General features: G+C 58.4%; 1 protein-coding gene across 15 annotated transcripts in view; it reads left to right on the top strand.

Moving 5' to 3' along the window:
* Positions 1–15413, top strand: part of CACNA1C (calcium voltage-gated channel subunit alpha1 C) — a 469540-nt gene that overhangs the window by 266448 nt on the left and 187679 nt on the right. For all 15 annotated transcript variants that reach the window (XM_060306632.2, XM_060306631.1, XM_060306626.1 and 12 more), the window contains exon 4: positions 14033–14172. In XM_060306632.2, the coding sequence (XP_060162615.1) occupies positions 14033–14172 (140 nt within the window). The remainder of the gene's footprint in view (positions 1–14032; positions 14173–15413) is intronic.

Genomic DNA, 15413 nt, shown 5'->3' on the forward strand with positions numbered 1-15413 from the left:
TTTACTTCTTCCTTTCCAGTTTGGATTCCTTTTACTTCTTTTTCTTGTCTGATTGCGATGGTTAGGACTTCCAATACTCTATTGAATAAAAGTGACGAGCGTGGACACCCTTGTCTTGAGGAGGTGCTTTTAACTTTTCACTGTTCAGTAGGATGTTAGCTGTGGGTTTATCACATACGGCCTTTATTATGATGAGCTATGTTCCCTCTCTACCAACACTGTGGAGAATTTTTATCATAAGTGGATGTTGAGTTTTGTCAAAAGCTTTTTCTGCGTCTATTGAGATGGTCATATGGTTTTTATTCTTCAGTTTGTTTATGTGGTGAATCATCCTGATTGGTTTGTGGATGTTGGACCATCCTTGCATCACTGGGATTAATCCCAATTGACAGTGGCTTATGATCCTTTTAATGTAGTGTTGGATTCAGTTTGCTAATATTTTGTTGACGATTTTTGCATCTATGTGCCTCAGTGATATTGGCCTGTAATTTTCTTTTTTATGTGATGTCTTTGTCTGGTTTTGGTTTCAGAATGACGGTGGCTTCATAGAATAATTCTGGAAGCATTCCTTCCTCTGCAATTTTTTGGAATAGTTTCAGAAGGACAGGTGTTAACAGTCTTCTCTAAATGTTTAGTAGAATTCTGCTGTGAAGCCATCAGGTCCTGGACTTTTGTTTGTTGGGAGTTTTTTAAATTACTGATGCAATTTCATTTCTGGTAATTGGTCTGTTCATATTTGCTGTTTCTCCCGGTTTAGTCTTGGGACACTGTACCTTTCTAGGAATTTTTCCATTTCTGCTAGGTTGTCCATTTTATCGGTATAGCGTCGGTCATAGTCGTCTCTTAGGATGCTTTGTATTTCTGTGGTATGGGGGTGGTACCTTCTCCTTTTTCATTTCTGATTTTATTGATTTGGGTCCTCTCTGTTTTTCCTGATGAGTCTGGCTAAAGGTTTATGAATTTTGTTTATCTTTTCAAAGAATCAGCTCTTAGCTTCATTGGCCTTTCCTACTGTTTTTAATTCTCCATTTCATTTATTTCTGCTCTGATCTTTATGGCAGCACCTGGATTTAAAATCAGGTGGTCTCCCTCCAGAGACGGGACTCCTAACCACCGTGCCCTGAGCCTCAACTAACACAACAAGGCCAGAGGACAAGGTGGGAGTCAGGCTGGTGGCAGCCAGGCACGTGTCCATTCAGAGCAGGGGAGGCAAGGCCTTGCGTGCTTGGCACCTGCCATGGGAGTCAGAGCCACTCATAGGACCTGAGGAATTCCTCACTCCCCAGGGCCCCTTATGGTCTGTGGACCCCAGGGAAACACACGTATAAACTGCACACCAAACTCTCTATGTGATTTTTCGTAGCCCGGGCAGAGGAGGGGAAGAGGCATCATTTTACAGATTAGAAAACTGAGGCCCAAAGAAGCAACATGCCTCGCCCCAAGCAGAGGCCTCTCGACCCAGTTGGGGTCTCGGCCCTGAAGCGGTGGTGGGCTGGGCCACGTGGAGGAGAGGGTCACTGCTGGCACCCGGGTCACCAAGGCCCTCAGTGTGTCCTGTAAACTAGGAGCGAGGTGACTGTTCACTTACCCGCAGGCCTCCTTGGCAGGCTTCTGGACCACCCCTGAGAACGTTGAGACACGGAAGCCTGAGGTCCGGCCAGCGGACACCGTCTGCTCCCCACCGGGCCTTCCGTGGGACTCGGGGAGAGACCCCTGGCCCTCTTCCCCGAACCCCTGGGCCTCCTCACCTGCAGAAAATACATCGTTTCTGAAAATCGTTGTGAGGATGGGAGGGCCTTTGGGTGGGGAGCTCTTTTTTTTTTTTTTTTTTTCCCGCGGTACGCGGGCCTCTCACTGTTGTGGTCTCTCCCGTTGCGGAGCACAGGCTCCGGACGCGCAGGCCCAGCAGCCACGGCTCACGGGCCCAGCCGCTCCGTGGCATGTGGGATCCTCCCGGACCGGGGCACGAACCCGCGTCCCCTGCATCGGCAGGCGGACTCTCAACCTCTGCGCCACCGGGGAAGCCCTGGGTGGGGAGCTCCTTGAGCAGTTCTGGAGCGAGGTATATGCGCTAAGACCCCCGTCCCACCCGATCCCCAAAGTGTAGGAGACACTGTTACTTCAGCCAGATCCTGGATGAGACTAAAATCGCTCAGTAGCCACAAAGGTGAACGCTCTCTGGTGACTGACAGAGTGAGCACCCCAGGGAGACACTTCCATCTGCCTTGGAATAAAATGCTCAGAGTATTTCTCTCATCCTCCCAACCTGAAGGTTCTGGAAATGTAACACTGAGCAAAACACTTGACAGGGAACTTCTAGATGTTTATAAAACCTGCCGCGATGGTGATATTTTTCTGTTAACCAGCTTGCAACCATTTTTATGGGATCATCTGCTCATTAGCCCAATAATTTGATGACTTGAAAACTTTGCTTCATAAACGAGAAAATGTAAAGTTGAAGAATTAAAAAAGACTAAGCTCACGTCACAGAGCAACTAAGAGGCCACACCCGGTCAGAACCTTCCATACTGGAAGTGTCATATCCTCTCAAAACCCCTTAGTAGCAGTGGTTTTTTTGAGGGACAAATGGGGTTCCCCTTAGGAAACAGGGTTGTCCGAGAGGATGGTCTTGGGTGGTCCCTGGCGTTCCTGCCATTCACCCTTGTCGTGGCCGTGCTAAGGCGCCGTGAACTTGGCAGTGAGTGAAATACCGTTCTCTGGTTCTCTTCTTGGGGAAATCCATCAGTAATTAGACTCATTTTTCAATTTCGTCACCTAGAAACAGAAAATGCCCATAAATCTCCCCAAGCAGACATTAGATGCTGCCGATTTAATTACCGATGAGTAAACAAGGTGATTCAGCCTCCACGAGACGCCCAATGCGTTCATCACCGGCTCATTAAACTACCGCGCAGGCGATCGTTCACCGCGAGGAGCGGGCGGGGTGGAGCCGGAGCAGGGGATCGCGGACACGTGCTTTCACGTGAGGGTGCTGAGCCGGTGCCGCCGGGGCGGGAGGGGGACCCCGGGGGCGCGGGAGTAACCCCGTGGTCGTGGCACCTCTGCAGACACGACTGTGACCCCGAGGCGGACCCTGTCCTTTCTCACCAAGACTGTCTCCTTCCCCCAAGTCCCCCCACCCGCCCCGTCCAGTAGGAAGACGCTCCCAAGCTTCCTCAGGTCGGTTTACCTACAAGGAGCAGGTGGGCCCTTTGGGAACCTCCTTGAGGTATAATTAGGGTGACTACAGTCTCTAGTTCCCCTGGGATCACCCCCGTGTGATCACCCCCCGTGTCCCCACCAATTAGTCACTCTCAAAGCTGCCCTTGTCTGACGGGTAAACTATATGGTCACCCTGTGCATCCCACGGGGAGGGTACAGGTTGTAAGTCAGCACCGATGCGTTGATGGTCCTTGTGTTGAGAGGGGTGCTGAGGTCATGTTGTGGGTCAGCAGGTGAGTTCATGGTGATGGCTGGGTGGTGTCTGCTGGGGGGGCCCAGGTGGGGGGCGGCTTGAGCACCGGACACAGGTCAGGAGATGGGGGTTTGCACCCAGCACCGCTCCGATCATCTCGGGGTGTCACTTCTATCTAACCCTGAGCCAGGTCACTCACGAGGCCTCTCAGTTTTGTGAGTCTAGCCTGTGTCGAGGGTACGTCACCCTGCGGGACACTGGAGCCCCCTTCCTCCCCTGAGCTTCTGTGGTCCTGCGCTGATTTTATGAGATGGTTCTCTCTGCCCCAAAGAGAAGCTTTGGGGTGATGCCCGTCAGTATTTCCACAGCACTTTGCAGTTTACAGAGCACGTCCACGTACGTGGACACCAGCACACGACGCAGGCTGTTTCCATGCTTCTCCTTCTATGGATGAAAAAGTTAAAGCTGACGTTAAGGGCCAGCGCTCTGGGCTCAGGGGCCCGAGGTGCAGCCCCGCCACGGCTCTTAGAGTCTGTGTGGTCTGGGCGAGCGGACCTGCCTTCCGCGTCTCAACCTCCTGATTCACGGGGAGGACTGATCTGCCGGCATCGTGATGTTGTGACGAAGGAAGAAAATAATTCGGTAACTCGTGCAAGGGACTTGGGATCAGGGTCGGCATTGAGAACACACAGGGTGACATTAGTTCTTGTGGTTATTGGTGGTGTTGGTGGTCGACATCATGGTAACCAGCTTGTAACCGGCGTGACGGGGACTCTTCTCAGGCACCGGGACCCGGGGTCTGTCTGTGACCCCAGCTTCCGTTGTCCCGTCTGCCGTACGATTTCTGTCCGCAAGTCAGAGGCAGCAAGCAGAAAAGCAGGAACAATGAAGCCCGTGTTTGGGGAGGTGTTTTGCCTCCTGGCACCGCGAGAACACGAGCTGGGAGCTGAAACTCCTCCCTCCTCGCCTCACATCCTTCCAGCAGAGGACGTAGCGGCACGAGGACTGTATTCAGGCCATCGCAGCCCTCATGGGCTCCACGGTTGGGGGAGGGGACCAAGCCCTCTGCGCTGTGCCCTCACTCGGGATGTTGGCCCTTCCTGGGTACCTGGGCTCCTCTGTGGGTCCGCACAGGTCAGGAGACACCCCATCCACACCCGCAAGGGCTGGGGTGCGTTCATCAGCATCACAGGTGGATGTTCACGGCTCTGTGTTTTTCCATTTTCAGTGGGTCTGCACACCTTTTAAGCAGGTCGCAAGAAATAGCCAATTAGCTGAACTGCTGTGTGACCCTGTGGACGCTGCCCGTCCCTCAGGTGGAGGGAGAAGTTCTGAGAGGGACGGAGGGGAAGCCGGGGGCTGATGGCTGGAGGGGCGGAGGACCACGAAGGAAAGGTGGGGGCAGGAGGGTGGGAGGGAGGCAGAGGCCCGGGGCGGGGACCGGCTATTTTCACCTGCGTGAGACAGATTCGCTTCTTCCTCCTTGGATGTTTGGCGTCTTGGCTAAAAATGCCTCAAGGGAATGGTGTCTTGGGGACAGGGAGATGGAGAGGGCGGTGGCACTATAGGAGGCTTGGGCGGGGAGCTGTGCTCGGGCGGTGGTGATGGCGATGGGGGTGGAGGAGACGGTGGTGCTGGTGATGGGGGTGGAGGAGACGGTGGTGCTGGTGTTGGGGGTGGAGGAGACGGTGGTGATGGTGTTGGGGGTGGAGGAGACGGTGGTGATGGTGATGGGGGTGGAGGAGACGGTGGTGATGGTGATGGGGGTGGAGGAGACGGTGGTGATGGTGATGGGGGTGGAGGAGACGGTGGTGATGGTGATGGGGGTGGAGGAGACGGTGGTGATGGTGATGGGGGTGGAGGAGACGGTGGTGATGGTGATGGGGGTGGAGGAGACGGTGGTGATGGTGTTGGGGGTGGAGGAGACGGTGGTGATGGTGATGGGGGTGGAGGAGACGGTGGTGATGGTGATGGGGGTGGAGGAGACGGTGGTGATGGTGATGGGGGTGGAGGAGACGGTGGTGCTGGTGATGGGGGTGGAGGAGACGGTGGTGATTGTGATGGGGGTGGAGGAGACGGTGGTGCTGGTGATGGGGGTGGAGGAGACGGTGGTGCTGGTGTTGGGGGTGGAGGAGACGGTGGTGCTGGTGATGGGGGTGGAGGAGACGGTGGTGCTGGTGTTGGGGGTGGAGGAGACGGTGGTGATGGTGATGGGGGTGGAGGAGACGGTGGTGATGGTGATGGGGATGGAGGAGACGGTGGTGATGGTGATGGGGGTGGAGGAGACGGTGGTGATGGTGTTGGGGGTGGAGGAGACGGTGGTGATGGTGATGGGGGTGGAGGAGACGGTGGTGATGGTGATGGGGGTGGAGGAGACAGTGGTGATGGTGATGGGGGTGGTGTGAGGAGGAAAAGAAAGTGGGGTGAGAGAAGTAGAGGAGAAGAAATTACCTGCCTTCCTGCTTCATGAAGTGGTCGTGACGCTCAACATAAAATGGAAGGCTCTTCATAAACTGTAATGTCCCACCCCTTGCGCTCTCGCTGTGGAAGTGACCGCAGGTCCTCAACCCTCCTGAACCCACGCTCTCGCTCCCGATGGGCACTGCTGTCATCGGTCACCTCGTCCAGGCCATTGAGATAAGTCGCTTCAGGAGGCAAAGGGTTGTGGGGTTCCCAGAGCCTCCAGGGAAAGGCTCGCGGCTGGGGGGCTGGGGTCCCTTCGGCTGTGGACCCAGGGCTGGGGGTCGGGGTCAGGAGCATTCAGAAGGCCCGGAACCTGGCAGACGGGCTCAGAGAAGTTTCTGGTTTGGTTGTGAAGTTGTGTCAATAGAAAACACACGTGAGGCCTTGGGCTCCAGTTTGTGTTGAAGTCAAGAGGCTCAGAAGTAGCTCGAAAATGGGTCATGCTACCTGCTGAGGGTCCTGGAGGCCCATGTGGGCAGGAGGGAAGAGGGGGCGGGCAGAGGGCTGGTGCTCTGGGCGCTGGAGAGTGGCCCAGGCGGGACCTCTGGGGATACACAGAGCTGCCTGGAGGGGGCGTGAGCCCCACAGACGCCTGCGGAACCCCCGCTGCACCTGCCGCAGAGCCGGGGCAGAGCCGGGGGCCATGCTCGATGCAGAGCCGCGATGGCAGCTGAGCCATCCCAGTGCGGACTATGACTCCTGATCCCCAAGTCGCCGGAGTCGTGTAGCTTCCCACTTTCCTGGTGACAAGGCCACAGCTGGGAAGATTACGCGGCTCGTCACGGGGAAACAGCTTGGCTCCAAAGCCCTTTCCCTCTGTCATTTTGCCCTCCAGTTAAAGACACCTCCTACCCAAGGTGACAAAGAGGCCTGCTTCCGCCCTGCAGGCCTCTGTCCCCAAGGGGACGAGCTTGCAGAAAACACACACATTGTCGTAAGTGCTCGAATCGTGTCTGCAGAGGGCCCTGCACTGAGTGGAGGGCCGTGGGGGGCCGGGGAGGGTAAGACGTCCAGACCAGGGGAGGGGCAGTCCTTGCAGGTGGAGAAAGGCCGGCCTGGCAGGGTTGCCCTCACCGCCCGTCTGGGTTGCGCGTGGTGAGCCTTCTGGTGTGGCTGGAGCACACGGTGCTGGCCGGATACGGGGCCAGAGGGACGAGTGGGTTCCACCGGGACCTGGGAGCCAGGCCACGGAGGCGAGACTCCATCCCAGGCCCGGGGCGGGGGTGGCACGGGGGGAGGTGGTTAGGCAGAGAATCAGCCTGGATGCCAGTAAGACCAGTGAGGAAGCTGCCTTAACACCCACACAGTGATGGGGGCGGGCGGAGGACAAGCCGTGGAGACAGGCAGAAAAGGGGGTCTGTTCCCCTGTGCCGCGTGCTGGTCTGCTTCCTTGCAAGAAGGTGGGCATTTAGGAGAGAGTTTTGAGGCCACGGCCGCATCCGTTTGGGAAACCACACACTAGCCACAGGTCATTAAGCAAATGCCCCCTGGTCCCCAGAAGCACTTCAGCTCTGAGTGGGAATACCTGTCACCACTCTGCTCCATTACCCAAAGCAAAGGTGATGTCCCGGAGCCAGTAACGTCCTGGGAGAGGGGGGACCGGCCGCGCCCTGATAGCCTGTGCTGCCCGTGGGGAGGGGCATGTGGCCACCCGTGAACTCCAAGGGGCGGCTCAGCAGCCCGTGACGACGGTGCAGGACACCGCGAGCACGCAGGCAGGCCAGGTCTGCCCTGGGGGCTGACAGCTGAGAAGCAGCCCAGGAAGGGGCCCCGGGGACGGGCAGAGATGCCGTCTGGGGGACGGGCTGGCGAGGGGCAGGCCGGCACCTGGACATCTGAGCCGCCCGCTTGACCCTCCCAGGGGGGCAAGGCCAGCCTCCAGAGGAGACGTGAGCTGAGCGTCTCACAAGTGGGTGAGTCGCGGCCACCTGGCGTCACGGGCGAGGGCAGAGCAAGCTGTGCGGGAGGAGAGCTTCCGGATCTTTGGGCTGAGCCCCTGTGAGACCAGCGACCCGGCAGAGTTTCAGCCTCCGGGGCCACCAGCCTCGACAAACAGGCGACTGTCCTTTCCGAGGCTGCTTTGCTCTTAGGTATCCCGTGGTTTTGTCCAGCCCTTCCATCCTTTACAGGAGTCCTGGGTGTTAAGGCCAGACCGCCTGCACCACCATAAGGCCCTTGGGAAGGGCCTGCCTCGAAACATGGTGGACTTGAAGGCGTTGCCTGCAGCCGCCTCCGGCCCACCGCCTCGTGCCCCATCCCAGGGCCCCAGCCTTCCACCAGCTCTCTCGACAAGCAGCTGTCCTGGCGGTTTCCTGACACGTGATCCCGGGGAGGGGGTAGCTGATACAGGTTCAACCGTGGCCTCAGGTAGCTTTAGATGAAGACCCTTGATGGTTAGAAAATCTTTAACATCCAAAGGAATGCTTCCTTTTTTTCCCTTTGTGAGAAAATAAGTATAACAAAATTTGCCGTTCTAACCATTTTAAAGTGTCCACTTGAGTGGCATGAATTACGCTCACGACGTTGTGCGGCCATCACCGCTGTTTCTGCAACTTTTCATTCCCCGAAACAGCTCCCTCCTCCTCCAGCCGTGGGAACCTCTAATCTACAGGTTCCGTGAATTTGCCCGTTCTGGGTGTTTCACAGAAGTGGAATCATACATCCCTGTCCTTTGAGGACTGGCTTCTCTCAGCACAGTGTTTTCAGCCCTCACCCGTGTTGCAGCGCGTGTCAGAACTTTATTCCTTCTCAGGTCTGACTAGTATCCTGTGCGTGTGTTCACCACACTCTGTGTAGTCCTTCAGCCGCAGAGGGAAGGAAAGCTCTCTGAGTGTGAATTTCCGCAGCTGGTCTGTTACAGAGCAGGTACATGCTGTTTAACACAGGCGGTGGGCGTCGCCCAGCTGCACCACGTGTGCAGAAGCACGCATGCTTGAAGAGACACGAGCGTGCATACGTGAGCAGACCTGGCGGCGCTCCCTGATGGCCGGGTCCGGGGAGCTGTCGCCCGGCACCGGCTTCCCTTACCAGGAGGGAATGTCGTGTTCTCCTAAAGCACACGCAGTCATAGTCCCGTTAATGAAGGATTTTTCATTATCAAACCTGTCTGTGTTTATAGGGATCCTCAGAACAGCAAGGCAGGAACTCTGTGTTCTCTCCACGTTTGGGAATCGGCTGTGCCTGTGCAGAGCTGCGCACAGACCAGGGACGAGCTGGACAGAGGACTCTGGAGAGACTTTGGAAGTGGTATTCCAAGTTCTAAGAAAACCAGGGGAAAAAAAAGCACTCATTCCTCTTCTCCAGTACAATCTCAGGCAGAGCCCAGGATATGAAGCCAGCAGGTCACCCGGGCGAGTCAGGAAGCGACGGCTGCGCCCTTTCGCGTGTGCTCTCTCTCCGCACCCCATCCTGTGGGTTCCCCAGACTGGAGTCAGCCGTGTAGGGTCCTCGGGTTAAAGTGGCCACGCTCTGGTTCAAGGCGGGGGCAGGGGGGAAGCCCCACCTTGTCAGCCTCCCCCCGACCTGTACCCGCTCCCAAAGCAGCCCTGGGAAGCCCAGGGCTCTCAGCAGCATCGTGTTTTGTTTTGTTTTTTCATGCTTAACTAGCTCTTCTACCGATGAGAGACAGACCAGGGAGGTAGCGTGATTTCCCGAAGACACAGAGCCATTCGGTGTCAGATCAGGATTGTTACCATCCACAGATAACCGAGTCTGCCGTGAAGAGGCTTCCGGTGCGGGTGAAGGGCAGGACGTGTGGACGTGAGGAGAGCGGAAGGCTCTGACGGCCTGTGCCCACCAGGGCCTCACAGCCCACAGGCATCCGGGAGACCTCGTGACCCCTGGGAACCGAGGCGCTCCCTCCTCTGAATCCCCTCAGTGGGTCAAACCTGGGAGTGGATGTGGGCCCGGGTGCCAGTGGCGGCCATAAGGGGAGAGCAGGGAGAGGGGAGGGATGGGGACACGGTGACAAGGAAAGGACGCACGGGGCGGGCGGGGTTGGGGAATATTGTCGGGAGGGAAGGGGAGGTGCTGGGAAAGGGAAGAGATGGAACCACTTGAGCGGCGAGGTCCCCACTCCAGCCGGCTGCAGCGGAGGGTCCTCGGGAGCCCTGGGCGTCCCCTCGCCCCCCACCCGCAGCTGTGCGTGGCTGCATCTGGCGCGACCCAGCCTTGTCCTCATGCCTCCTCCAGCCTATTCAACCTCGACCCACAGTGGGGCCTGGAATCAGGCTGCCCCAGGGTGGCTTCCAGAGTTGCCAGGGGTTCCCGAGATCACAGAAACGGCGGGTCCCGTGCTGGACCTCGGTGCATTCTCAGGGCTCTGGGACCCCCAGAACCAGGCCCGAGGAGGCCATGAGGAATGTGAACCCATGAGGCCAGAGGCACCCGGACATCAGCCGGCCGGAGAACGGCTTCCACAGCTGCACTGTTCTCCACCCCCGGACGTTTCTATGGCAACACACAGTGTTTTGAAAGGATGACCAAGCTGTTTCACTTGTTTACGTTTTCTTGTTTGTTTTTTGGCTTTGAAGAGAGGGGTGGAATTCATTCTGTAAGGACACCCGTGCCCCTAACGTTAGAGTGAATACAGCACTGCTCACAAGAGGTGCTACACACGTGCACACCCGCGTTCACCCACCTCACAGGTGACTGTGCCCCAGACTTGGTGACCACAGGCCCTTGCTCCTTCCCTGGGTTCTTGTCCGGACCCTTCTTCCTGGCTCCTGGGCCCTCTTCAGTTCTGTCTCAGACCCTTAAACCTCGTACTGAGGAGTCCGACCCACTCGTGTCTTAGGGGGTCAGCGGGGCCCGGGAGGCAAAGAAACGAACGCACTTTGGGCCTCGGGTCAGGAAGTCCAGCTCATCCTGCATGCTCCACGTGTACCCGCCAGGCCTTATCTCATCAGTGTCCTAGTCTTTCCGCCGGGAGGTTACTTAGATAACCTCTGAGGTCCTTTATCTCTCAGACCCCATGGCTTTAAGCAGGACCCTGTCACTTCTCCTGGGAGACAATTCCCAGGACGCGGAAGCACTCCCTTGGGCTGAGGTCGTCCCGTAGGGGATGGACCCCAGCCTCAGCTCTCCTCCGGTCCACACGATCTCCAGGGCCACCTTGTCCAGCCGCCCCTGCGAGCCCAGCTCCGTGCGAGCCCACCTCTACGTCCAAGTCCAGGAGCTCCGCCTTGAGTACAGAACGCGGACCCCTCCTCTTCCTCAAGGCCCCACTGCAGCGAGAGGGTCCTCCACCCACAGTCACCGGGTTAGAAACCCCGGGGGGGCCGCGCCCTTCTTTCCCTGCCTCTTCTCCGACCCCCACGTGCAGCCGGAAAGCGAATCACACGCCTTCTGTGTCCCAGGTCCCCCTGCTCATCTCCAGTCCCCCGTCTCGGCCGCGGCTCAGACCTCCACGATCTCTGCGTGGGCCACCCCCGCCCGATTGCCCCATCGTGACAGCGCCAGATGGCAGTGCACACCACAGCAGGGCCGCCGTCTCCTCAGAACGGAAGCCGAGTGTCCAGGCCTGGCCCCAGAGCCCCTGGTCCCCTTGCTCCGGCCCACCTCTCCAGCCCGTCCCCTCCCCAGCCACGGCCTCCACACTTCCCCCCTTTACCTCTCTCTCCACCGGATGCCTGACCCACCCACTTCAGCTGACAGCTCTCCATCCTCCCAGGCTTCCCTCCAGGGCACAGCTTACCTGCTGTACTGGACTCTGTCCATCTGTCCCCATTGTCCCCAGAGCTCCTGGAGGTCAGTTTCTGAGCCCTTTCTCTTGAATCTCCAGCACATAAACATGTCCGTGAACGGCTGAGTGGAGGACTCTCTGCCATGCCCGTGGCTCCTTCTTGTCTCCACCTGTTATGTCACATGCTGTAGATTAGGGAGTGGGCCTCATGGGGGAAACTTACAAAGGCCGAGGGTCAACAAGAGAAGACACACGTCCCCAGGTCCTCCATCTCACAGGAGGTACAGCAGGTCTAGGACGCGCCGGGGCTGCGGTGTGAGCCTGCACGGCAGTGGAGGGACCCGGGACCCCTCCTCCCCCGTGGCTTTCTCTTTTCATAGAGGAATCAGGAAGGGAAGGCAGCCTCGCAGATGAGGGGGTAAACACATTGCTTGGTGCCAGTCAGGCGGGGCTGGGGGTGCCGCTGTTTAAGGAGTTGTCTGAGACGCCAGGACGCTCGGAGCCCTGGGGTATGGCTGTCCTCCCTGCCGCAGGAAGGGGTGTTCCGAGCTGGGTTGCTACCTGTCCCAGAAAGCTCACTGTGCAGACGACCCAGAGGGCTCTCCAGCATCGTGTCCAGGGACTCAGCTCCAGGTTGTGCCTCACCAGTGACGTGTGACTGATGGAGGCTGGTGGGGTGAATGCATCTGGCACGCAGGCGAACACATGAAAGCCCCTGACACAAATGGGTACCCAGCTTACCTTTGTTTCCCTTCTCATCCCTGCTCCAACTTCGTGAATTTCCGCAGAGGTTTCTGGGGGTGCAGAGGAGGTGGCCCTGTCAGCTGGGGCTAAACGTGGGTGCTCTGAATGGTCTCGGGGGCGGGGGCTGAGTGGCTGGACAGCTCACCTTCCGCAGTCGTCCTCAGGTGTGTCGTGCCCTTTTGGAACATGCATTCCCTCTCAACAAGGTCCTGATGTACATTTTTATCCAACATCACCTGCTTTTTAAAGACCAGAGTTCCTACGCACTGCCGTTTGTTCCTGGGTCGCAGACCCCCGGGAAGCCACGTCCCAGACCAACTTCAAGATGACGGAATGGGTGGGAGGTGAGGACAAGCCTGCCTCGGAGAGGCTGGTGGAGTCCCCCCCTCCATCCCCTTCCCCTGGTTGCCGCTTGTCTGGGCCTCTCTCAGCACGTGGACCAGTGGTTCCTAAACGTCAGGTGCTTCAGAGACACCCGGGGAATGGTCTGGAATGTGCACTTCCAGGCTCCATGGCCAGAAGATCTCCTCCAGTAGGTCTGGGTGGGGCCCGGGGCTCTTCCCTTTTTAACTTTGTGTCCCCAGACTTCGTCCTGAGCTGGGCTGGGTGAGGCCGGCACGCGCTCAATGTCGCAGGGTTTGGGGAGGGTGGGCAGAGCAGATGGGCAGAGCACGGGGGGCGCTGGGACCAGCCTGACCTCCCTGCAGGGTGGGCGGCAGGCCGTGTGCCTTCTAGGGATACGGTGGGCGTGGGACCTGGGGTCTTCAGTGAGCCCCTCCTGACTTGCGGAGGGGGAGAAGCCGGGTCTGGGGTCTGAGGTGGGAGCTTCCTGGACGCTCCCACGGAGACGAGCGCAAAGCACCGGTGTGTGAAGGCCACGGCCGCCCCTGCCTGAGGGGCCTTGAAGGCTCTGCACCGGGGACAGCGTGGGAGAGCGGCTGCTGCGGAGGGTGGGGTGCCGGTGAATCAGCCCTGAGTCGGCTCCAGCCAGCCGGAGTCAGTCCTGCCGAGCGTGGGCTCCAGGGACAGGGCCACATCCCACAGCAGAGCCCTCTTGGAGAGGACAGAGTGTGGAGAGCGGACTAGCACCGCCCCTCCACCACCCAGTGCCCGCCCTCATCCTGGCAACGCTGGGGTCCCTGCGGATCCGGTCTCGCTCTTTGGACAGAGAGTTCTGTTTCCTCACGGAAGAGGGCTCGCAGGTCGGGGTCAGCGCGCGTGGGCAGCTGCCTCTGTTTCAGCAGCCGGCGGAGGTTTGCATGCTCTGCTTCTTGGTGGCCGGGTACAGAGACCCCGGCTGTAGCTTCAGGGTTGGTGACTCAGAACTGTGGCACTTCCCCTGCCCTTCTGTCTCAACCCTTCTCAGCACCAGCTCCCATCCCGGCATCCTTGGGTCCCCTTAGAGAAGGCATCATGAGTTCTCTTCTGAGAAGTACGAGGAACTGCTCACTGATGAACTGAGACGTTTCTCAAAGATGTGCGATTTTTCACCACCCTAATTTCTGCATTTTAACATTTGAAGACTAAAAACCCCCTTCCTGCCCAGTGGATCGGAGCTCTCCTGTGGGATGGACCGTGGGGCTCGGGATGTGGCCTGGGGGTGTCCCCCTGATCCGACCGTGGAGGGGCCCCCTTCTCCTCCACCACCTTGGGGGACCTGCTGGGTCAGAATTTTCCCAATCCCCAGTCTAATGACTCCTTCTCTCTCTTCTACTTGTGTTTCCTAGGAACGGGTGGAGTATCTCTTTCTCATCATTTTTACTGTGGAAGCATTTTTAAAAGTCGTAGCCTACGGGCTGCTCTTTCACCCCAACGCTTACCTCCGCAACGGCTGGAACTTGCTGGATTTTATCATTGTGGTTGTCGGGTGAGTACAGCCACCCCTCCCCCCCTCCGCCACCCTCACCCGGTACCGGCCCCTTCCCATCCGTATCTGTGTCTCTGGTCACAAGGGCCCTGGGCTTCAGGCCAGACGAGAGGATCTATTAAACATCACTTTGGATTCAGACTGTCTCCAAAGGGAGAGGAGCGTCACCTGGAGCAGCGCCGGCCCCCGCTCCCACCTGCACACGCGTGCACACGCACACAGGCGCACACGCACACACACACGCGTGCGCACCGGTGAATCCGGGGCCTCCTGGTGGAGCCCAGGGGCCTCTGCAGTCAAGGAGACGCCCCAGCTGTAGGTCTCCCTCTGGGCCTCACCCGGCACAGCAGCCCCTGGGCGCCTCCCCTGCGGTGTGGCCGGGTGTGTCTGGTTAGGCTGGGTGGGAAGGCGGCTGGCACCCGGGAGCCGGGACACCCACCTGCACCTCTGCAGGGTCCTGGCTCGGCGGCTGCCGGGACCGGACAGTGGGACTAGGAAGGGCCGGGGGCACGGGGCCACCCGCTCTGCTGCAGAGGCCAAGTCAGCCTACGCTCAGAAACAAAGCGGCGTCAGGAAGCTTCAGGAAACCCTGGAAGTGACGATCTCCTTATCAAGGCATCGGTAACTTCAGGAAAAGATTCTCTGTGGAATGTTTGTACAAAGAGACCCGCACGCGCCACGAGAGACACAGCTGACCAGGCTCCAGTCACTCGTCCGTCTGCGGAGGGCAGGGTGCCCGAGCCTCGGGGCTGACCTGCCGCTACTTCAAGCCCACCTGCCGTTCACTCCCTCGCTGTCCCCACAGCCTCCGGGGTCAGGTCAGCGTGGCATTAGGCTCCTACCCCAGGGGGCCCTGCCCAGCCGCCCCGGGAGGATGTTGTGCTGGTGGCTTCCCCAGAGCGCACCCTACTCAGAGCCTCGTGGGCGCCCGGCCTTTCCTGCAGGAAGTGACGGAGCAAATCAGGGCCATTTGGGAGCGAGTCCCTGTCTCCGGGCGTCTGGAGCTGTTTCCGAGTTTTCGCCGCTGTCCTTTTTTGCCTGGCCAAGCATGACACGCTTTGCATTAACATCAGGGACACTTGGGAGGCATGAGGGACACGGAAGTTTCTGGACTCTGCCACGTGCGGATGTCAGGGTGAAGCTGCAGATCTGCGAGAGATTTGCTGCTTCTGTTCACTCCAGGATGAATAGAGTGACTGACAAATGCCTTGAACTAACTCAGCAAACCGTGGCAAAGTCCT

Source organism: Globicephala melas, chromosome 10 (genome assembly GCF_963455315.2).
Source record: "Globicephala melas chromosome 10, mGloMel1.2, whole genome shotgun sequence".
Lineage (NCBI taxonomy): Eukaryota > Metazoa > Chordata > Mammalia > Artiodactyla > Delphinidae > Globicephala > Globicephala melas.